This window comes from Polyodon spathula, chromosome 15 (assembly GCF_017654505.1).
Source record: "Polyodon spathula isolate WHYD16114869_AA chromosome 15, ASM1765450v1, whole genome shotgun sequence".
Lineage (NCBI taxonomy): Eukaryota > Metazoa > Chordata > Actinopteri > Acipenseriformes > Polyodontidae > Polyodon > Polyodon spathula.
In genome coordinates this window covers 14,453,057-14,476,496 of record NC_054548.1, presented here as the reverse complement: position 1 = coordinate 14,476,496, position 23,440 = coordinate 14,453,057, and the positions used below count along the sequence as shown (strand labels likewise).

The 23,440-nt window shown below is 36.4% G+C and overlaps 2 protein-coding genes across 2 annotated transcripts; one reads left to right on the top strand and one right to left on the bottom strand.

Annotated features, from left to right (window-relative positions):
* Window positions 1–463: 463 nt before the first annotated feature.
* On the bottom strand, window positions 464–22,697 carry LOC121327961 (U2 small nuclear ribonucleoprotein auxiliary factor 35 kDa subunit-related protein 2-like). The gene is made up of 12 exons (XM_041272348.1): window positions 22,591–22,697; window positions 10,160–10,268; window positions 9,361–9,440; window positions 8,847–8,925; window positions 8,454–8,562; window positions 7,445–7,531; window positions 6,287–6,325; window positions 5,861–5,976; window positions 5,054–5,267; window positions 4,721–4,776; window positions 4,262–4,371; window positions 464–1,552 (listed from the first exon to the last, which is right to left on the bottom strand). Exons 1-12 carry the CDS (start codon window positions 22,646–22,648, stop codon window positions 594–596), a joined length of 2,016 nt encoding a protein of 671 aa, XP_041128282.1. The 5' UTR covers window positions 22,649–22,697; the 3' UTR covers window positions 464–593.
* LOC121327962 (collectrin-like) lies at window positions 14,577–23,440 on the top strand. Its single transcript, XM_041272349.1, has 6 exons — window positions 14,577–14,766; window positions 15,075–15,133; window positions 15,951–16,036; window positions 18,414–18,530; window positions 22,186–22,380; window positions 22,719–23,440. The coding sequence occupies exons 1-6, from the start codon at window positions 14,700–14,702 to the stop codon at window positions 22,858–22,860; spliced, it is 666 nt and encodes a 221-aa protein (XP_041128283.1). The 5' UTR covers window positions 14,577–14,699; the 3' UTR covers window positions 22,861–23,440.

The window sequence follows — 23,440 nt, the reverse complement described above, 5'->3', positions numbered from 1 at the left end:
CCCAGACTGGGAATTCAAACCTTTGCTGCTACTGGAAAAAAGTGAAGGCAAAATTGGGATTAAACTAAATCAAAACAATTTTCCTCCCATTGGGCAGAAGTTTAACTATATTCTTCAGATACAGCAAACCTTTTATTATTAATCTCCATTGCTTTCCTGTGTACACAAGACAGCTCTTTCATAACTTAAACCTTGACTGGTTCCACAGACCTCTGATTAACAAATCTTGAACTACCATTCATAAAGTAATGTGAATTTGTGAAATCAAACCTTACTCAATTAAAACTACAGTACATGCCTCAATCTGATACACAATCTGCATTCTAATAAGTGGCTAAACTATGATGAAATAATGTGAATAGACCAATTAAATATTTGAGTAAAACCAACCACTATTTTGGGTTGTATAACTGCAGCTCTTGGCCTTAAAGTGTCATGTGTCAATAAATTAAACAAATAGATACATACAAATTTTTTAATTATGTGTCACATCAAAAGTATATACAGTACTATTTGTTTGAGAAATGTTTCTTCTTCACACACAAGGGGCTTACAATTGCACATTTGACTGTGGAATACTACTACAAACAAAATTACTCTTGGGAAATATGTTTTCCCTCAGGTTTTACATTATGAACATTATCTTCATCCTGTTGCTTTTCTGGGATTCCAAGTGCAGGATCAGATTCCAAGACTGTCCCACTATTTTTTCCAACTGAGGGGACATCTTGCTGTGTTCCTTCTTCCATCAGACAGTCTTTCTCAACAGGATTAAGAGGAGAGTTTTTATCATCTTCTGAGTGTTTCTTTAAGGAATTGGGGGATTGCTTCTTGTCTGGTGACCGGTTCTTCTTTTTGTCTTTCTTTTGTTTCTTCTTCTTGCTCTTCTTGCTGTGTTTGTGCCGGGGGCTCTTGCAGTCAATCCGTTCTGAGCTCCTGCTCCTGCTCCTTGCCTTTCTTATCTCAGTTTGGCTTGGAGACCCGCCTTTGCTGCAAGACCTTCCATCTCCATCACCACTACCACTGTGGCTCTTTGATCTTGACCTGTTTCTGGTCCTCTTTCTAGACTCCCTGGGTGACTTAGACCTCTTCTTATCTCTACTTTTGGATCGTGTTCTGCTCCTGTTCTTGGATCTCCTCTCTCTCCTGGCTGAGAACCTCTCCCTGCTGTTGGATCTCCTCCGCTCTTTGCTCCTTGGCCGTTCGGCTCTTGAATTCCCTCTCTCCTTGCTACGGCTTCTGGACCTTTGAGTTCTCAGCCTCTCCCTGCTCCGACTCCTGTTCCCAGCCCTCCTGTCCGATTCCCCATTTCTCCTTCGAGAACTCTCTGGACTGCAGCTGTGCTGCCTCCTGGACTTGTAATCACTATACTGAAACGATCTGCCCCTCCGCTCAGAGTAGCGTTCAGAGAACCGGCCGGAATACTGGCTGCTTCTGTCAGGGGACATGTGAAAGTCCCGGTCTGCCTCCCAGAACTGGTTATCAGGGTTTCTATAAACGTGTAGGAAGTTGCAGTGTTTGCCTCTGGGACACTTCTGCCTGTCGAAAAGACCTGCCAAAGAAAGTCAAGGTTCATTACTGAGGAATTATGAACAATTGATAACCTTTACACCAGACATACTGAGCTAAAGGGCCCCATTTCATGAACACCTCCGTTAATTTTGCCCAGTTGCCTGTCCATAACGAAACAGAGGATATCAATATGTAAATCTATTGCATCTATTAAGGGGACACACTGGAGGTATTAAAATAAATAGTACTAAAGAGGTTAATCATCATTGTCAACCTCAAGCTGTTTTACTGAAGAGTATAAAGTGGTTTGCCGATTACAAAAGATGGCCTGAAAAGGTGATACGAGTAATTTCAACAGTATCTGTCAGAGGTGGCCAGACCGCTGCAGTTGTAGTGCGGCTTCCACTGAAATGCTGAGTGACGCACACTTTGCAGTTCGAATGACCTGAAGAAAGATTAACAAACAAAAATGAAAAGGAGAGAAAGTGAAAGTGTATTATTTGTGTTCTCTGTATTAATTTGTGTTTATTATTCTTTCTTCTCCACTTCTCTCTCGTAATGACCTTCGACACCGCGAGCTGGTGAATCTTTTTATAAAATTGGAGTGCTTGACTAGAGAATGCATGTTTAAGTGTTACATTCAGGTCTTGAATATTATATCTTATGTCTTGTCATGAGCAGGTACTGTAATCCCTTTCAAAATAAATACAGTGCATTGTCATTCACAAAGCTCTCAAAAGTATTTATTACACGCAGCAGTCATACAAAAATAACACTTTTTTTTTTAAACCGAGCATTCAGATCTTCAAGGGAAGAGTTTGTCAATAACTGAATGTATTTTATTTAAAGCGCATAATACATACAGTATAAACAGAAATCATGAAAAAACACCTGTGTACAGTACAATAAAATACAAGTTACATAGAAACTGCATAAGGCTCTGCAATGTTCTCCCTTGTTTTTGTGCATTTTGCTGCCAACAACAGAAGTACTGTACTGCACAGAGTAAGGGCACGATTCCGTTATGATGTTTGAAAGAATTAAAACAATGCTAGTATTTCACATGTCTTGTTCGCAAACAATTCATGTTTTACAGTGTGTGTCTTGTGGCTCTCAGCTGAAAATTATGGTAGGAGGCTTTAGGCAGGAAGTTTGGCCACCTCTGGGAAAATACATATTTTTTATATATACCACAATATATTTTTTATGGTAAAAGCAATAAACAGCAATAAACATGGTAGGAAACACCTCCTATTACCTGATGCAATACATGCTTATGGTTCAGTATCATTAGTCAGAAAACTAAGTCACAACAACAATTAAACTATACCAGAAAAAAAATTTATTTAAGTAGTGTTCCGCGTTTTCGGTTTATTCTGAATTTTACCGAAAAATTACAGGATTTTTTTTTTTTTTTTTTCACCGATTTATTCAATATTATCCCGGTTCTATTTTCTAGGAAATACACAAATCATCTGATTAAAATGCTGTTTTATTTTGACTCCAACATTGTAATAAGCAGCCCTACACTGTATCCTAGGACACCGCAGATGTTTAGACGTCAGAGGATCAAATAACGTTCAACTGTGGTTCTGTCACTTCACAAACACACAATCGCCTGATTATGTTGGCCAATCAAAGTGTGATTATTGTGACAAATGCTGGGCGTAGTAACTACTAGATTGAAATACTTACACAAATATATTTTTAGTGGATGATGAATGGGGAGAAAACGTAAATCAGTTTATGATTTTCAAAAGAAAATGAATGTTTCGAATTATACAAAAAGCAAAAACAGCAGGAGGCAGAGGATGCATAGCGCTGCAAATACTGCTGCATTGAAGTACATGTTCGAGCGGACAATAAAAGAGCATACTGAAAAATAAGCAACACGTTAAACTAAAACAAGAAAGTGAACGGAGAGATAAGCAATCCATTTATGCAGCTTTAACACACGCTTTAATAAAAACAGAGCATACAATGACTGTGTTAATGAGTTTGTCAGAGCCCTGTGCTTTGCTGGACAGCCACTGTTTATTGCAGAGAGGTACGTATTGGTGACTTCATGCGACAGTACTGTCTGTAGTAAAACATTGCCTAACACCGACAATCTTAATCGTAAATATTTGACAGAAACTGGTGATGCTTTAGTTGGTAAGCTTAAAAATGGAACACATTGATGGAAATGTCTAGTGTGGTTTTTTGACACAGTGACTGATGGTTTGCACCACCCACTTTTGTCAATTTTATGATTTCAAGGTGAATAAATCTGGCCTGTTTTGTGCCGATGCAATGTTCATACCTTCTGTAGATATTGTTTCCGTCAGCACAGCGACTGCCCAAACGTTCACAAAGTACCAGCTAACTTGGGAAAATGTGGCCTCGACTTACACAGATTGCGCTTCATCAGACATGCCAGGGACATTAAAGTTAAATCAGAAACCAGAACCGCTACACATCATATTCCACATGTAAAATCTGTATACTGAGATTTCTCCACCCCCACCCCGATTTTTACCAACGTTTCAATTACAATTTTTTACCGATTTTATCCCCATTTTAATATATGTAAAATAAATTTAGAAAGATAAAAAACGAAAAAGTGGAATACTATTTATAAAACATGTGTGAATTTCCATGGCAGATGTTTATAACAAATACTTGACACCTGCCTGGCAGTCCAAAGCCATCAGACAAGGTACAAGTTAAAGGAAGAGTTTTTGTGTTTTCAGACGGCCTAATTACCTACCACATATTGCTGTCTTCCACCTCGTTACTGGACAGAACTCGCACTGAAGCTGCCTTCCTGCGTAGTAGCGACCATTAAAGCGCATAAAGGCTTCCCTGCACTCATCGTCCCTGAAAATTAAAACCACAAAATAGGTGTCATTAAATAGAAGTCCCAGTTACAATACATCTTTGGCATGAACCAGTTAGTAATGTGTAGTAAAAACGTAATAGAATCAACTATTGATCTTCAAATGCTTTAATGATTCAGCATAGACAGTGATTGCACTTAGTCTAAATTATCACTACTAACACTTTGATGGTCAAGTGACTCAACCATGTTTGTGTTTACCAGAGCAGTTACCTTAACGAAATTCCAGCGTTCAGTGGAAGCTGCTGATGCCATTACTAAATGTCTGCTTGTATTATTTCTTTTTATATAAAAAATAATAATTATTATGTATTTCAAAAAGCAACTTACGTTTGAAATTGGATATACACATTTCCCCTCAGGTGAGGCTCAAAATTACAGCTAACCTGAAAAATAAAAATTAAAGAGACGGGTGAGGACATTTCTGGCATAGCCTAGTTAGAACAAAAAGGGACAGCCAAGAATACAATGTTAAGACGCCAACTTTGTCACTGAACTGTGTCAATTACCTTTTAGTCTTTATATTTCAGCTAAAGAATGATGATAAATATATATAACACTGTTATATGGATCCCTTTAAATGGAAGGCAGATTTTTAAATAGGTCTATTTCAGACCCAACAGACAAATGGAAAGCTGCTTGAGGATATCTGTCTGCAATTACCTTGAACTGAAGGACCTTGCCCACACTTTTAAACTCAGGAAGCACATCTTCATAGAAGTCCAGAAACTGCTGGTGAACCTCCTCCTCACTGTATTCCAGGCTGGCGTCTGTGTCATAGTCATCTCTCCTACTCTGCTCAATCCCAAAGGACACAAACATGCCTCTGATCATGAGTGTTGGGCTCGAGGCTGGATGAGCATGCTTGCGAGAGCACCTGTATTAAACACAAAGTGAACTCCTTGAAATGATGCCTCAAGATTTTAATTGAGCGGCTAAGTTACGGATGACTTTAAAAGGAAAGAATTAACACTTGATCTTGAATGTAATGTAAAAAATAAATAAATAAATAAAACAGCATTCATCCCACCCACTAGCACAAGCATACCTTTTCTTACGCAAGGAGGATCACCTAAATACAATATCCAGCGTTGGTTTACTCTATTAAATTTATATAGAAATATCTTTATCAGCATAACGTATTACAAGAGATACTTGGTAGACAGTATCAAGCCAGGCTTTGTTTCTTTCATTTCTAAATGTATCCCCCTTGGTCAGAAAAGCCCTCCCACAATGCTGCATGACTTGTCACTGCACTTTGACAACGCCTCTACACAGCAGAGAAAACAAAGAAAGTGCCTTGAAAATACAGACTACACCACTGGTATGCTACATCACAATTTTGGTTTTCACAGTCAAACCACAAAAAAAAAAAAGGAAATGTAGGCGATCAAAATGTAATGATTAGGGCGAGCTGCACAAAATACACGGTATATACTTTTAAAAAGAGATAAAACAGAAAGGAAATACCTGTCTCCAAATCTGCACGCGCCTGTTTTCAGATAGAATGGACAGTTAGCCCTATCTTTCTCTGTTCCGTAATCCACTGGAGCCTCTGGGTTATGCCACGTACCACCATTTTCCAGCTGTTACCCAAAGCACAAACGCAAGGTAAACACATTAACTTGCTTTTTTATTCAGAATAGTCAAAAATATGCCAGCTACCAAGCATATCTATGTATGCAATAAGGCAGCTTTGAACCTACAAACACATGTATATCGTTTTAATTAAACTGTATGACAAAAACATAATTAAAAATTATTATTAGTGTTATCACTGTGGGCTTGTAAACTGCACGTATCAAAACAGCAATGTGAAATAGAAAACTCCTGAAGCCTGGTGTGGCACCAGCTCCTGCCTGTGTGCAGAAAGACATACTGTATCAGAGTACATACCTGGCTCTCAGCTTGATCCAGCATTTTCTGCACAGCTTCCTACAAATGGTGCAAACACAGGACTGGTGAAAACACTGCAGTGAGTTAGCAGATATCTGACAGCCTTTGTTAAGAACGCAGCAGACATGGTTATGACTTATTTTTGAAAGCAGTTTGAGCATTAAACTAGGGCTTTAAAAAACTGTAGACTTTTACTAAATTTTCCTTGGTACATCTTAAAATCTGTCAAATGCGGGCAACTGAAGATGTTTCTACTTTAGTCCACAGTAAGCAATGTCCCATAGACAAGAGTATATTACAATGTATAATCAGCATTCACTTTTCCAGTCTAATTTCAGGAGCACATTTAGTGCAGAAAACAAAATGTGCTGAAAGTGTCAACCTAAAATGCATACCATGCAAACTTCATTTTTAAAATTTAAACATTGCTAGAAATGGACAACAAAAATACTAAATTACAATGACCATATTATATTAACACTATCTCGACAGTCAATATTTGTGAAATTCCATTTTGCTACGAATGCAAAAAAGAAAAAAAGATACGTCCACATCGCGTAGAACCAGACGATCTGCAGTACTGTACCTTTTTGTGTATATCTTCGTTAAGGAATAGCATTGGAATGTTAAAAACAACACATATCACAACACATATGTCTTCTAAGGTAATACTTATTGCAACAACTTTAAAAATAATTAAACCAAGAATATATAGGCGTGTTAGTGCAATTGGATTGTCACAGGTTCCTTACGTGACAACCATCACCTGACCCCATAGAAGAGTCTAAAACTGTGAATACGAGGCTTAGGTAGAGCCCCTGCTGCACAGTCAGTGAACAAACTGCACTTTGGCAAATTTGAGCATTACAATAAAGGGAAATTCTATAAACAGTCCATCCATTTAATGCCATGCAGAAATTTACAAACCTAGAAACTGCCGCATGTTCTTACTATTTTTACCAATACTGTTTGACATAATAACCATAAATGGCTAAGAGAAAAACAATTGTCTATAGCTGAAATTTTCTTTAACACACAATTAAACAGGCCTGAAAACTTGCACCTCAGATGCTATCACATTTTATTTAAACAACCTGTGTGTTAGCTAATGCAAGAGGATATGTTGCACATTATTTATCCTCCTAGGGCAGGAATCACCTCTCTGTCTCTCTTCTCCTGCTGTTTCTTCTCTTTTTCATGTTGTTCTTTTTTTTGCTGCTCTTCCCATTCTTCTTTAATTCTCCACTAGGGGGACAAAAAACAAAAGGAAAGAGAGACGTCAAAGCACAAGCTGAACCAAGCATACTGGGCAAACAGTTCAGGACACAACTGTTTCACTGGATATCATTTTTAACAGTGCTTTCATCTGGCCATGTGCAAGCTCCTGGTAGATTTTTCTAGTAGATTTTTGCTGCTTTTAAAAATAAATAAATAAAATCAGCCATTTTAATTTTAAGCAATGATTGTCTTTAGAATGAGTAAAGTAACATACAATTAGACTTAAGTATATTTTTATTTCTTATAACACACTTATTTTATTTAGCAAACGCATGTCTATCTTAAGGCCGTGGCACACCAGAAGCGAGAAGCAAAATTGTGAAGCGATGCGATAAAATAAATAGAACCTATACTTTTGAAAAGTACCTTTCACACCACAGGCAATGCGAAAAATAGGATTGAAGCCTATGTTTTGCGATTTGTCTTGCGACAACTAGAAACTGACCAATCAGAGAACAGCTTCAATGCACATGGTCCAGCAGGGTGAAGCAGCATCCAGAATGACGGAGTAAAACAAATAATACTTGCCATGGAAAAACAGAGTTTTATGACCAAGTTAATCAGTTACAAAGATACAGATTTGAAAGACAACATACAGGATTTATTGCTATGTATGTTGCAGTACTGTCAGAGATGACACTGAAATATGTACCAGTCTTGATCATAGTTTTGTCAATAGCAATTTTTAAGTTTTAAGATCTGGCAGTTTTCAAATCTGTCTCATCGCTTCACATGTGTATGGTTGTTGCTGTGAACGCATCGTCGCATAGCACTGCGTCTGGTGTGTAGCAGCCTTTACAGAAACTACAGTAAAGCTTAGCTGTGCATTTCTTTATTCACTGTTATAAGCAAATGAAAGCAATCTTCTTCCCGTTATTAAATCTTATACCTCCTCTTCCTCTCGTTTCAATCTGGCTGCTTCCTCCTTTTCTCTTCTCAGTCGGAACTCCTCCTGTGCAATCTTTTCTTTTTCCATCCATTGAAGGTGTAAGCGTTGCCTAGAATGAACCAGGAAAATCTGAGTGAAGAAAGCACACATCTGTACAACAGTCCAGAGTTCATGAGATTCCTGGGAAATCTAGCTGTACATTATGCAAGGTCTACAGAATTAATGCATAAATAAATGTAGATGGTCAAGAAATACAAAGCCAAGTTGGTCAGGTTTTAGCCAATTTTAAAGTTGGGTCTTACTTCACAAGCTGTTTCTACTTGGCGACATTTTAAATTGACCACAAAAGCAATGTCACTGTTAAATACTTGTGCAGTGGCAGAAGGCACAAACCTTTCCTCTTCAGCCCTTCTCTCTTCCTCAAGTTCTTCATCTTGCAAAGTGTCCCCTTCTCCCTCTTCTTCAGGTAATTCTAAAAAGAAGGTTAAGATACTTTCTGCTTTCTTGCTTATTTATAGAACATACTTGACCAGTATTGGATTTTTTAAATCCGTTGTTTACCAATTATACATCAATTTTTCTATCCAATTTGAACATCACTTCATTTCTGCAACCAAACTTCCCAATCATGACTATCAACATGTGACCTCCATTCCCAATGTCAAGCCAAGCCAACTGCCCCTCACCCCCACACACACAAAAGCAATGGATGATGAGGCACAACACAGTACACAACACCCAGACTTCCTCCCGGAACCATGGGAACGCAAATGAATACAAAACATCCAGTGCAGGTAACATCATGGGAAAACCCTGGAAATACTAACATGCCGTGTTGAACTACCTGCCTACGTGATCTGAGGGAGGCTCACATTCCACTACAGAACTGCGGCTAGCACGTGCTTACCTGCATCTCTTAGTTTAGCAAAGGCTTGACGCTTCTTTTTCCTTTTCTCTTTCTTCAGGGCAGCTCTAAATTGCTTATGGCTGGGAATGTGTCACAAAAACATACCGTTATTTTCTACAATGCATGTCATATAAAAGCTTAATTATGTTCACTAAATATTCTCTACAGCACTTAAAAGCACGTCCAATATCATAACGCTTATTTACAAAAACAATGCATGGCATCAATAATGGTAAACCTTGAAAACTTAATCAGAACTAATCACTGAGGAGTCTGAACGGATTAAGTTCTCTAACATCAGTCGTAACCGTAGTAAGCGCGTTTTTTTTTTGTTTGTTTTTTTACATTTTATTTAAATTCTCTAAAATGATATTTCATATTTGCTGAAGATGTATATACAAAGCCAGTCAATTGCATATTGTGCCGTTTATTAGAAATTAAAACTCCACGTGCTTGCTAATTCTGTGGTCGCAAAACAAAACCAGGATGCCTCGTCTCGAATACTGGCGTAAGCTTTAATCGCCGCTTATGCTTTAGTGTTAAGAAAGATAATTGTTTAATACTGTATGTATTTTTTCCTCTAAACTAGTAGTAGCTAATACAATAGACTACGAAGTAATCCCAAGCGTTCGATGTACTACGAGACAAGCTTGTAATATTCTTCATCGGCAAAAAAAAAAAAGTTGACCTAACTGCAGCGTAGATAAGAATATTCGTTAATTAGTCTGTTTGTGACTGTATCTGTTAAGTGTTATATTCTGTAACTGATTAGCATCATTATGTCGTAATTAAAACTTACCCCAGTTTCTGGTTGCACTGGGCAACCACGGAAGCCGCCATTTTTGTTTGTATTGTCGTCAGTGCCGGGTTAAGGGTTAACCATAAAGAGGTGTGGTGAAATCTGCCTGCTGATTGGTCGAAAAGGATGATAACTGAATGAACTGGAAGCATCTGTTATTTTTTGGTTTCAAACGATAATACATATATGGAAGCATTATTTTATTTAATTTGTTTTATACCTAAAACATGACATACACGAATTACTTTTCTAGGCGATGTACTTAAAATAATAATTGCACGAGTCCCTGTGTATAGCCAGCAGGGGGGAACCAAAAAGTTAGGGATACAATACAAAGTTCTTAATTCTGTATCAAACCTGTATCAAAATGAACTTCCTTTGAAGGCTCTTTCAGTACATTTTTCACGATTATAGTCAAACAAAACAAAAATAAAACGTCAAACTAAACATACTGCTGCTTAAGAACACCTTTTTGCCTTGAAATTTTTCTGCAGTTGCAAGACCATCTGCAGATACTGTATTGACTGTTTCAAAACACAGTCTATATGATTTAGTAGTGACAAAGTAATACATGGAAATATATGTAATTTGTATATATTTTTGCTTTAGGTGCTTATTCTCTGTGCTTCATTGACTCCAACAAAGGCCTCTGTTGTTAAGGCTGGTCTTGGAGCTGAGGATCTCTGCCATGTAGCCTCTTTACTTTAAAAGCTTCCTGGTATAACTGCGAACTGATTGTTTTAATAAACTGGTCAGAAAGTTTTAGAAATATGTTATTTTGACTCTTGATTGCTTTACCACATTCCAGTGTATTGTAGTTAACTGGAATTTTATTTATTTATTTATTTTAATATATAATGAATACAGCATTGCATTTTTTTCAGTCCTGTTGACCTTGCATTTCAGGCCAGCTGTTTAGACAGCTAGAGAGATAACCTGTATACTTTTTAAGTTGCAATAGACGGGTGAAGGTGCTAATTATACACTGTGATTGAATCATTTATTTGAATGATTCCTGGCAGGCTGCGGAGTTGCTTGGACTTAAGACTTTTCTTTTGTCATAGGTGAAAGCCTACAGGGTTAAGCACAAAACTGATTCACCTTGTGTAGGGTCCAGGGGCCAGTTCACAACACTGCTACAATCAGCAGACTGCTAGCTGGCAAGCTATCTTATTTAAAAAGGTATGTATTTTAAGATAGAACTATACATTTTAGTAGAAATCCACTCAGCAAATTTATAAGATTAAAGGATAAATATGTTTTTTATTTTTATGGAAGTGAATTGGATTTAGCAGACCGCTACCTAAAACTGCTTTGTAAAACAAGCCCTAGGAAAACAAATGCTCTCTGTAATATGTAATTATTTCAAATAGTTTAAGAGACTAGTCTATTTACAGTCAGGTGTATCCATACAGTAGACTCTCAGTAATCCATGCTGAAAGCAGAGCACCTTTATTTTAAAAACCTTATATTTTCTCACACAAGTGGGTGATATTTCTTTCTTTGACTTATTTTGAAATTTACACGCACACACACACACGCGCGCACACACACACACACACACACACACACAAAATGTCAGTAAACCATCATTAAATTGACACAACCAGCTTGTTTTAAAAGAGAGACCCCAGAAACAAAGCAGACAAATACACATTTAGACTTATAAAATGATGGTCTGGGTGGAATTTCCTGCATTTCAGAAGGTGAGTGTCTTTTACATGTACTATACTGTCATGGGACAGCTTAGTGTGCTTTATCACGAGGTTGATTAACTGTAACAAGCCAGCCCTGAACCCTATAAACAGCTAGCGACAGTACATTTAGATAAGTTGCCGTGAGCATTGAGCTACCTGAAACAAACCCTCCCATTGTTAAATTCTTAGCAGTCTGTAGAATTGTAAAGACAGCCATTTCTTCAAATCTGCTGAAGTAGGGTTATCAACAGCCAGCATTTATGAGACAATAACAACTAAATAAAGAAACTACAGCAGAAGGCATGTGATAAGTTAACAATATTTAAATATATCCTGAGGCAGAGGAACATATATTTGAACTTTGATCCATTCGACTCCTTGAAACCATAGATATATATCGGTCTCGTAATTTATGACGTCACAGAAACCAGATGGAATTATGTTCCTGTAACTCACTAAGCCCATCTATTATATATATAGTACAAACCAATGTTCGTGAGCAGGCTATAGCCCCCCCCCCCCGGGGGGGGGCTGAAAAATTCATCGTGAATATAATCAGTATAATCTATAGAAAAAATACATGTAAAATTACATCATTTGAATGGCAATGAATGGGTGGTTTTGTTCAACCCCATATTGCTAAAACATTTGTTTTAATGAACAACAATTAATAAAACTAGAAACAAAAAACTATTATAATTCAAGGTATCTTAAGCACTCATAGTTCTGAGTTGTAACAGTTTTGTAACATGTTCAAAAAATATTTGTTAGTCTGGGGAAAGTGCTTTGAAAATATATCCCTATTTGGTACTCAGCCCTACATTTAGCTTTGTTATCCAGTAGTTACTTCATGGAAACAAATATTGAGCATAAAAAAATTCTGATCTAAAAAAATGTTGAATTGAGCTACTATAACCATTAATTTCATACTGTATCACACCCGTCAGTAATCATTCACTGCACTAATACATTTTACCTTATAATATAGATTGTTAATTAATGTTTTTTAATTAGTATATTCCACAGTAACTATGTTGGATACACTTTGAAATACAGGTACATTAACCACATGTAGTTACACTAGTTACCATTCACTAATATTTACCACATACACTACCACATAATTTCAACATTGCGAGGATGGAACTCCCATACATTCACAACAAGTTATTTTCCCATGTTGCTGTATGTACATGTGCCAGCATTAAATATTGTAACAAAAACTGTGTAGTTTGTATCTTGAATTGCTGAACACTTGTAGTTGAACCAAAACTTTTAAATGACATTTTGTCTCAACTGAAAAAAATTGCTGTAACGAAGATCGGTTAATTGTAGTTTCTTTGATGAATCTGCAAAATCCAAAAAAAAAAAAAAAAAAAAATCATAAAAATGATTTAACTGAAAGATCAGTGGATGGTCTTACTAAACTTGAGGTACTTTAGGTCCTTTAAATAATAATAATAATAATAATAAGAAGAAGAAGAAGAAGAAGAAGAAGAAGAAGAAGAAGAAGAAGAAGAAGAAGAAGAAAAAATTGCTCAGCAAGTTTGGCATTCATTAAATGGAGGACATTTTTTTCTCAAACAAAATATATCTAAGGTAGCAACCACTGAAAATGCAGTACTTAGTAAATTTTAGCTCTCAGACAGTAACCTTGTTTTTTTGTGTTCAACAGTACAAGATGAAGTATGCCAACATATTGTACTGTAATAAAGTGCTCTTGAATTTGCTCCAGGTGTGCTGAAAGCTGAGAAAACCAAAATTCAAAGGACCTATTAAATAGTTTTTCGTTACTTAAACATGGAAACAGAATGTATAATCCCAATGAAAGAGAATATCAGAGAGAGGTCATTTATAATCAATTGCACAACAATCCATTGTGTTACTATTGGTGAAATACTATATGTGATGTTTCCAAAGGATATTTAAGCAGGGTAAACAGACTAAATGTGAAATCTGATTTCCAGTGCTGACCTAACCTTAGTTTACAAGGATTTCTATGCTATTGACACGTTGTAAATACTTGTGATTCTGCAACACCTCACATCCACTATACAGTAAGTGGAAGAAAGTTAATGGGTAGTCCTGGTGAAGAATTAACAACTAGTGAAGCTTCATGTCTGTTATCCTGTTACCCTGTTTAAGCAAAGAAAACAAACTATTTCCTGGACCTCATCTTTGAAGGTTAAATAGTTTACCTAAAATGTGCAGCTGTGTAGGTAGGACTGTGTGCACGGACATACAGTTTGTGATATACAGCATACCTTGGCCAACCAAAAAAAAAAAAAAACATGCTAAATTATTTTAATGAGCAAGCCATCTCACAAGAGCAGTTGTAGCCCAACAATACTTTTCAAGCAATGCCGAATGGCTGGTAGGGGGACATGTATTGTCATTGAACCCCACTAAATATCTCTGTAGCCCAGAACAAGAGGACCATACCCTCTTCAAAAACGGTCAAACAATTTGAATAATTAGTAATATATTCCCTCAAATGCACCACACATGTTATACATTTACTGCCAGTGCATAATGGCTATGTGGGATATCTGATCTTTGTTTTACCCCTCAATACGATTAGTTTTGCAATGGTGATTCACGAGACTAGTGTGATATTCAGATCTTAGCAATCAACATTGGGTCACTAACAATGCACAAATCAGAATCATGTGTTTGCTGAATCGCAAGATAAGTGTGTGTGTTTTGGAGGTTAATCATTAAACCCTTTTCCAAACCTCCCCTTGTGGTGTTTCTGACTGTGTGCTGCTCTAATCTTGGTCCACTTGGTAACGCTGCCTTGGGTTGGAGATTTTCTCTTTTCTTCTTTTCCCAATTGAAAAAGGATGTTAGCAAGAGTGTTGCTCGCGCTAAGCCTGGTCCCTGCTCTTGCACTGGCTCTGTGTCAGCCCGGTAAGTAGAGTCACAGGTTTGAGATTTAGAATGGAAACTGTTGATATTTTAGAATAAATATGTACTGTATAACTGTGAGGAAACTGCAGAAAATCGGGTTTGCTTTTGGGTTTAATATAGTCAGCATTTTATTGTATGCTTTTAGTTATCAATACTGGTACTCTTTTAGCATTTAAAATGTTTAGTGTCAGTGAGTAATATTCTGCTTTGTACACAAAAGAGATTTAAATGAGGAAGATGTTTCTGATGTTGTAAAAACGTATGAATGTCTACAGTACATAAACATCTTTCCCTCTGTCTTTCTTTAGATGGACAAGATGCCTACAAAGTACGGCTTAGTATCAAAACAGCTCTTGGAGCAAATGCGGTAAGTGTCATAAGGGAGAGATTTCCAAAAGTTTGTTGATGTTAACTCCAGTGTTAACGAATCTGTATGTAGCATTCATGTTGGCATTTTTCAAGAGGCCATTATGAGATTTTAAATGAGATTCATTCACTTGTTTTAACCATTTGTAAACTTACGGAACATTTGCTGTATTGCTAAAATGATATGCCTTCATTTGCATCAGTATTACTACCAATTGTCAATGTAACTATAGCCTAATCATCTGAATCATCTGGATATGTGAATTATATGACAACTGCCCTCTACTGTAGATTGTATTTTAATTATACAAATAAAAACCTAAGAGTAAATACATTTTGGGTATAGAAAAGTTTAAACAGCATAGTACTTATTGCAGTAAAGTGTCTTCACAGGTAATGGTGGATTTGCAACACGTTTTTAGCTTTTAGCACCTGTAGCTAATCCACAGAGTAATGGACAACAAGTGTATAATAGGGCACACAGGCCCACTAGAAATGTGATTGAGTGAATCTTTGGGTCACTAAAAATTATGTTTCAGTGTCTCGACAAATCAGGGGAGACGTTTCAATACTGAACCCCTGGAGCCTCCTCAGAATATTCCTCCCATACACATAGTAACAATATACACTTCTATCTTCACACGTTTCCATGCATATAAGGATATAAAATGCTCCCTTACATTACTGTGAGTGTTCGGTTTCTACTTCTAATCATGTTGAGTTTTTTCACAGGATTTGGGACCACTGTCATAAAAAGGATCAAAGCTTGCAAACTGTTGTTAGTCATTAACGTTGAAATTTTTATTCTCTATTTGCAGTACGAGTGGAATGAAAGTGAACAATTTTTATTCAGAGCAACATTGGCATTTGCCATGAGAAAATATACAGGCCAAGAAACTTTCAAGTAAGTAAGATTCTCAAAGATGTGTGTTGTATGCATTTTTACCAGTATGTAAAATACTGGTAGTATTTTTTTTTTAATTTTAATTAGTAATTTCAATTAAGATCATCCAAAACCAGGGTATTTAAAATACCAAAACCTTGAAAACTATTTTAGTTATAAACAGCATATCAAGACAGGGCTGGTTCAGATCCAAATGCATAGCTTTGTCAGGAAGTGCGATTAGGGAATTTTTTATGGATTCAGTAAACTCCACATGGCTAACCATCAGGGTGATTTACTTCATGGGGTCCTAGGCCTATGATTGTTCACTGTAAGACAGATGAAAACATTACCTTGCTTCCTAGATACATGAGCACTGTACAGAGCACAAATACAATAACCTTAATAGAGATCAGATTCTTTAAGAGCCAAATCTCCCTATTGTCTCCAGAGGGCCGACGTAAGGGATCGAAGGAAAAAAAATCCCATTTAAATGCATCAAGATTTCAGGTTGTAACACAACAAACTGTGAAAACGTCCAAGGGGTGTGAATACTTACTATAGGCACTGTATGTATATCAAGTTGTTCAGAAACAGGAAACTCACTGTAAAACAGTGTTTGATGTTGGTTCCTCTTTTTGTCCTTTATATCTGAAGATCTTGCCTGTGTGTTCCCATTTTGAAAGGGTTCTGTCCAAGTATCAAGTACGCTTTGTGTCCAAGTGTCAATACAGTACCCCAGTAGGTAGCAATTTTATCCCAGAATTTGGGAATATATATTGTGTAGGATAATCTACTTACCACAACTACCCCCCCCCCCTTCCCTCTCCAGCTCCCCCGCCAATCTCCACATAATTTATTCGGATTACAGCACTTCAAACACATACATTAGAAAAAAGATTGCTGACAGAGTAGTTCTCCTTAAAGAGCTGTGTAATGATGCATCTTCCTGTTCGAAAGTTCAGGCAAAATTAGGCAGTTATTTTCTAACAGACTGACAATACAGTTTAAGTGCCTGTGAGAAATTAAGCTAGTTGTCCCCTGTCGCAATACTGATACAAATTCATGCAACTGGTATGCTTTGGTGATGGTTTGGCATGAACAGGGTTAAAAACTACTGTCTCAGCTCTTCCCATTCCAGCCAATGCAGCTGTGATGGGGTCAACCCAGGGTTAGGCATAGGTCCATATGCATAGGCAGAAAAAGACATACAGAAAAGATCTTGGGTGTTTTGATAGACATTTTTTAGATACATTTAAATTATTGTTTTTATGTATATTCACTACCCCCCAACAAGCTGTCCCAACAGTATCGGGGTAGTTGGTAGTTCTGGTAGCGTGCATTGTGTATGTGCCCTTATTGCTTGTTCAAGTCTTATCATACTGGTTAGTGCAAGGTGTTACTTAACAGCCCACTGTACGCTTATATAAGACCAAACAGACTTAGACAAAATGTGTGAAAAGCCATTTTCAGCATTTGAAGTGGTCAGGGGAGAGGTATGGTATAGCAACATTCTAGGGTTTCCAGGGCTATCCCTGAATATTTCCAGGTCAATGAACACAACCTGAATAACTGATATGCATTTAGGACCAATGCCTTTATTCTAATCAATATACGTTTTGTAAAGGCTGTGCCAGGCATCTGCACCTCAAATCCTAAAAAGGTTAATATATTATCCAGAACATTTGCTTAATATGGGACTGTAATTCAAATGAATCAGACATAGTTCCTTCCTGCTTTGCTTAAATGAAACATTAAAAACTGCCTTCGATATTTTTTATAAAGGAAAAGATAATATTGAAGTGTGTCTGTGCACTTCAGATTATGTAATATTGCTTCATCTGTTACTGTGATTCACAAGTATTATTTACCTATCTGTGCTCTGCTTGGCTAAATTGACACATTGAAATAAAGGCTTTGGTTTTGTATCATGGAAAATATCATATTGATCCAGTTTTATGCAGACGATCTATGCTTTATGCGTTAATATTCCTTAACAAAGAGTATACTTTTATATAGCATTATTATGTAGACTCCTCTAGATTAAAACTATGATTTATATCTTATTACATAGGAATCCTCAAACAGTTTATTATATTTGATTACAGTTTCCTTGTTTTTCAAGGATTCTTTGTAAAGGTTGTACATTATTATCTTCAATACTTAATGAAATGGTAATGATATCTAATTATTTATGCTATATATTTTTTTTTGTTTACCTTTTTTGACCATGCTCCTTTCTACTTTACAATGCTGTCTTTCATTGCCCTGCTTTTAGCATGGTGCTCCCTAGAAAACTTGTACAAGGGGTGCTTAAAGAGTTAATACTTTCCTAAGTATATAGCCGGGAAGCAAGTATGGGTAGTGCTCACTTTATCATTTTTCTTTGCTTTGACAGTGTTTCCAGTGTGATTGTCTGCAATGAAACACCAAGGGTTTCATTCTGGTTTGTGGTGACAAACCCCAACGATACCACCACACTCATTCCTAAGAACGGTGTAGAAGAAGCTATCAGGTACGTTCTGGAACATTTTGTTTCACCGAGTTCAAAGATCAAGGTAACCACTCTGGATACATTTGTCATTTTGTAGCTTCAACCTTGGGTTGGTTAACATATAGAAATAAAAGTGAGAAATTTTGAGGTTGTGTTGCGAGTGCAGCGTGCCTATAACCCAGACATTGCGTTACACAAATACCAGCAAAATACGAACATTCCATAATATACATTATTTGCTAAACATGTTTGACTGCATATATATTTCTGTTAACTTCAGCAACTCTGATCCTTATAGTAGTCTACAAACTGAGCTAAAATTTAGGTTAATGATATAAAATAACAGTAAATCTACAGTACTGGTAGTAAATCTATAATGGGCTATCCTACTCGCCCACACTTCCTACTATACAACAGTCTTCTAATAATAATAATAATAATAATAATAATAATAATAATAATAATAATAATAATAATAATAATAATACATGTTTTTATTCTTGTGAAACAAATCTTACCTTATGAATTAGGTTAAAGAGATTTTACTTTAGTTCTATATACGTCGCTAAAGCCTGGTGCTGAGGTCAGTAGCCTGCAGCAATAACATAGGAGACCATTGGCACGAATTCCCAGTCATGCTACAAGTACAGGTACAAACGTTACTTTTTTGTTCTTGGTAGGTACCCATTTAATGCTACTTAAGACCAGTGTAACATGAATTGCATCTTATCTTACTCTAAGGGACTGAAAAGTAAGCTAAAGGAATCAGCTACCTGATCACCAAACATGAAAATAACAAATATAAAGGAACAAAGGGTTTATTATTATTATTATTATTATTATTATTATTATTATTATTATTATTTTGCAAAGATCTTTTTTTTTTTTTTTTTACTCTGTAGTAGTTTCAGTCATAAATATATATATTTTTATAACAGTTTATAAAACAACAAAATTATAACACTGTCATTTTAGGGGACCTGCAAATAACAATCATTTTGAATGTTGAATAAATTGTCACAAAAAAAACCCTGCTTTTTTTTCTTCAACTTGGTCAAAGGGCTACATCAAAAGTTGTTAATAAAGAATCGCTTGGTGTAAAGGGTCAGCAAGTGCAAGGCAAAATCCTTACATCACATTATAACGTTTGTGCCCGCTTAGTATCCTGATCCCACCCAATTCCATGCTCTTTTCTTCATTTGAATACATTTAAATATCATTTTAATGGATTAATCATGGCAAATTGGCAATTTGCTAGCGGGTGCAGAACGCCAGGTGAACACCATTATTTACGTACGCCGCATTATGGGGGTTTTACACCCGCAAATCACTTTGCGTGTATCCTTACATCACTGCCTTAATGTGTTGAGCTGCTCTAGGCAGCATGTGTGGATAAATTATTTATACATTTCCAGTCTCAGGTTAATTACGAAAAGAAGCTACAGTCCTTTCATTCTGCAGGGAATTATACTCATGGTGATAAATGTTTGATTAAATCTAAATTTGTTATCAGACTTGAAATACCAATTGAACAATCAGATTTATTTATAGAGAGCAGTCCTAAACAAACACAAATGCAATGTATTGCAATGATACAGCAATAAAGGGGTAATAACCAGCGATTAAATAAAACCCTTTCTTTCCTGTCGTTAGTATAATAGCTTTCTTGTAAGTCCCCTATCATTTTACTGTAAGCTTGATTTTTTTAAAAATTTAAACAGGATGAAGCCCCGACATTGGAGATTCACTCCTTGTGCAGCAGGTATTAATGTCCCACCTGACACCACTTAAAGTTCAGATTTTCGATGGGGTCCTCTTACTTAACTGTTGCACAGGGAATGGATCAGCTGTGTGGTGTAAAGTTAGATGGAGTTCACCAGTGTCAAAGTGATAATGAAGAATGGAAAATTAACCGTGTTACAGAATAGTGTTAAAAGACTTGCAAGGGATTAGTTATGTTTTTAATACCTTGGTTATGACCTCATTTATTCCAAGAGCTCAGCTGCAGCAGGATAAATGCAGACAATGCATAGACTACTGTTGAATATTACCGATACAGTATTTGATTAAGATTATATTCGATTGAGCCTCCAGTGAGACCCTACTAACACTCAGGATTTCCACAGATTTTGAAAGTTAAAAAGTGTCTGGCGTCCTTAGTGACTCACCTAGTAAAGACACTGCCACATATTATGTGGGGTGAGTCATGCAACCCTTACTGGTCAGCACTAGATTTGCTAGATATTTGCCCATTTATGTCCAGTTCACCTGGTCTGGGATATGGGTACAGCAGTCAGGTAACAACTTATTTGAACATTTGGGGGCAAAAAATGAAATCTGTGTGCCAATTAATTAGGTCACTTATCATTTAACTGTAGCCATTTTTTCTGTTTATCTTTTAGGTGGCTCAAGGATGTGTGAACAGTGGTACAGTAGAAAGAAATGGGACATAATGTGCTCCTGTTTGTTTAAAAAATAAATACATTAAACAAATAGAAAAAAGCTGACTTGTACTAAATACACAGCTTCTGAGAAAAGAAGTGACTTGAAAGGTTCAACAAGTTTCAGTGTGTTCCTAGTATTTACTCTGTAAAGCCTGCCTACAAACTCTTTATGGTAAAACAACTTCAAATAGGTGAATTCCACAACACTTGTCTGCATTGGTAATTCAAATGAAATTTCATCTAAACCAACTCCTGAATTCAAACTGAATTCTTATAGCAAGCCCATGCATTTGAATGTAAATCTGAAGCACCAGGTAACCGTTCAGTTCATTTTAGGTTAACATATAGTAGGCATATAGGCCCATATAAGTTAGTATTTACTCCAGAAGGTTATTAGCATGTTTCAAAGTGGAATACATCACATCGCCACTAGCAGTATAATTATCTGTGAATCAATCAGGAAAGCTTTTCAGATGCTTATACCGCTTGATACTGAGTAATTATAGAAATATATTAGAGAACAAAACAGATCAAGTTTTAATGTGGTACATGAGAATTGGGAGCAACTGTTTTCTTTTTAAACATTTTAATGCAGTATGAATAGGCCCTTTCTGAGGAGATTAACCTTTAGATGATTGAGATTACTGCATAACTGAAATAACTGTGCTCTATACTTTATTCCCGTTTAATGAAATCTCCAAAAATGTATACACAGTTTGCTCCAGTCTTAAATTCAATTGTAGTATTAATTCCATTTTAATGTAAACTGTGAAATAAACAGCAGGAGAGTGCACCTTGGATTGTGTGAAAACTTTGAAAATTATAAAACTGAAGAGAAACAACTTAAGACAACCTAAAAATGCTCCCAAATGAAATGTCAGAGTTGTTCATTTCAGGCTTGTTAACTTTATTGGGTTAAAGTTAAAAAAAAAAAAAAAGAAATAGTGGTAATGATAAATTGAAATAAACATCTTTGAGAATTTAGCCCACACTGTTTTCCCAATCAAAATGGTTTAGGTACATTATGCCACACATATCGTTAACATTTATGAGATTATTAGTCTTATGTCACTTCTTGTGGACCTGCCCCATAGAGGTTTGACAGGCCGGTTGCAAAATCATGCTGTGCACAGCTTCTAATGCAGACCTTACTTGGGTCATGCTGTAAGATACTATACAATAAGGCCTTACCTCTGTTTTTTCTCTAACATTGCACCCTTTTATTTCCCTAGACTCTCCAGGAACAGAATCAACAGTGCATTTTTACTGAGCGACAAAACTCTGCAGTTTGTGGGTATCCCCCCAACCCTGGCACCTCCAAGCCAACCTTCGTTACCTGTTTGGCTGATTGTATTTGGCGTTGTAATGGGCATCGTGACAGCTGGCATTTTGGCACTCATAATATCTGGCTTTATTCAAAGAAAAAAGTAAGTAATCCAATCTCAAAAACAGGCAAAACTACTTGGATTTAAAAAAATAAAAATAAAAAAAGCACTTGATCATTTTTACAGTTTTCCAGAAATATTTTCTTTGACAAAGCTGAAGACAATTTTTCTTGTCACCGCACTATACGTTGATTTCATGAGTAGCAGGTATTAGGACAGTAACTATCCACAATAAAATGAAAAGGAACTTACAAAAGAGACAGGACTTGCATCGACTTCTCTTACATGGAAGCGTAGTTTTTGGTAGCATTTCTTACACTCTGCAGAACCTTCTGTGGTGCTTCAAATCCTTAACCACTGGTCTCTTTTTCATCGCACAGGAAAGAAAAAACTATAGAAGATGAGGAAGAGAAACAAGAGAGAATTATGGAAAACGGCATCTCGTTTGAAACACTGGAGGGAAAAGACGGCGTGAACAATGGAGCGTACTCACATGACGAAGACCGATTAACACAGCTCTGAACACTAGACATACTGGCACTGGTATTTCCTGTCCAATTGCCAGCAGTGCACAAAAAAAGTGCTGTTAAGGTTGAGTTCATTGAGAAAACTCTCGAGTTGCAAAGTCAGATGCTTAGACTGACAATGTTGCTTATATTAAATAACACTACTTGTACTTTGATAACATTTATATCTTTCCTGAACTGGCAACATAGACAGTATGTCTAATTAAATTAATTTTGATCAGGTGAAGTTATCTCTGATTTCCTTATCTGTATTCCAGCAGCCTTTGGAACTCTTAAACTAATACACTTTATATATTTTAAGAACTGCAACTAATCAAAGGTTACCAAGTTATATTTGCAGTATACCTTGCGTTTCCAATACCTATAATATCATTTTGAATGTTTTAGCAGTTTACCACAGCTGGCACTGCTTGGGATCAACTGTGTAAAGTGTAAAAAGTGGATCATTTTATTATTTGTAATTTTGTTTTGTACAGAAAATATATCTGCGCGAAAAATTACATGTTTTCTTTGATAGGATAACATTGGATTTGTCCTTCAAAAAAAATAAACCAAACCTGTTATTGTAATTGAAA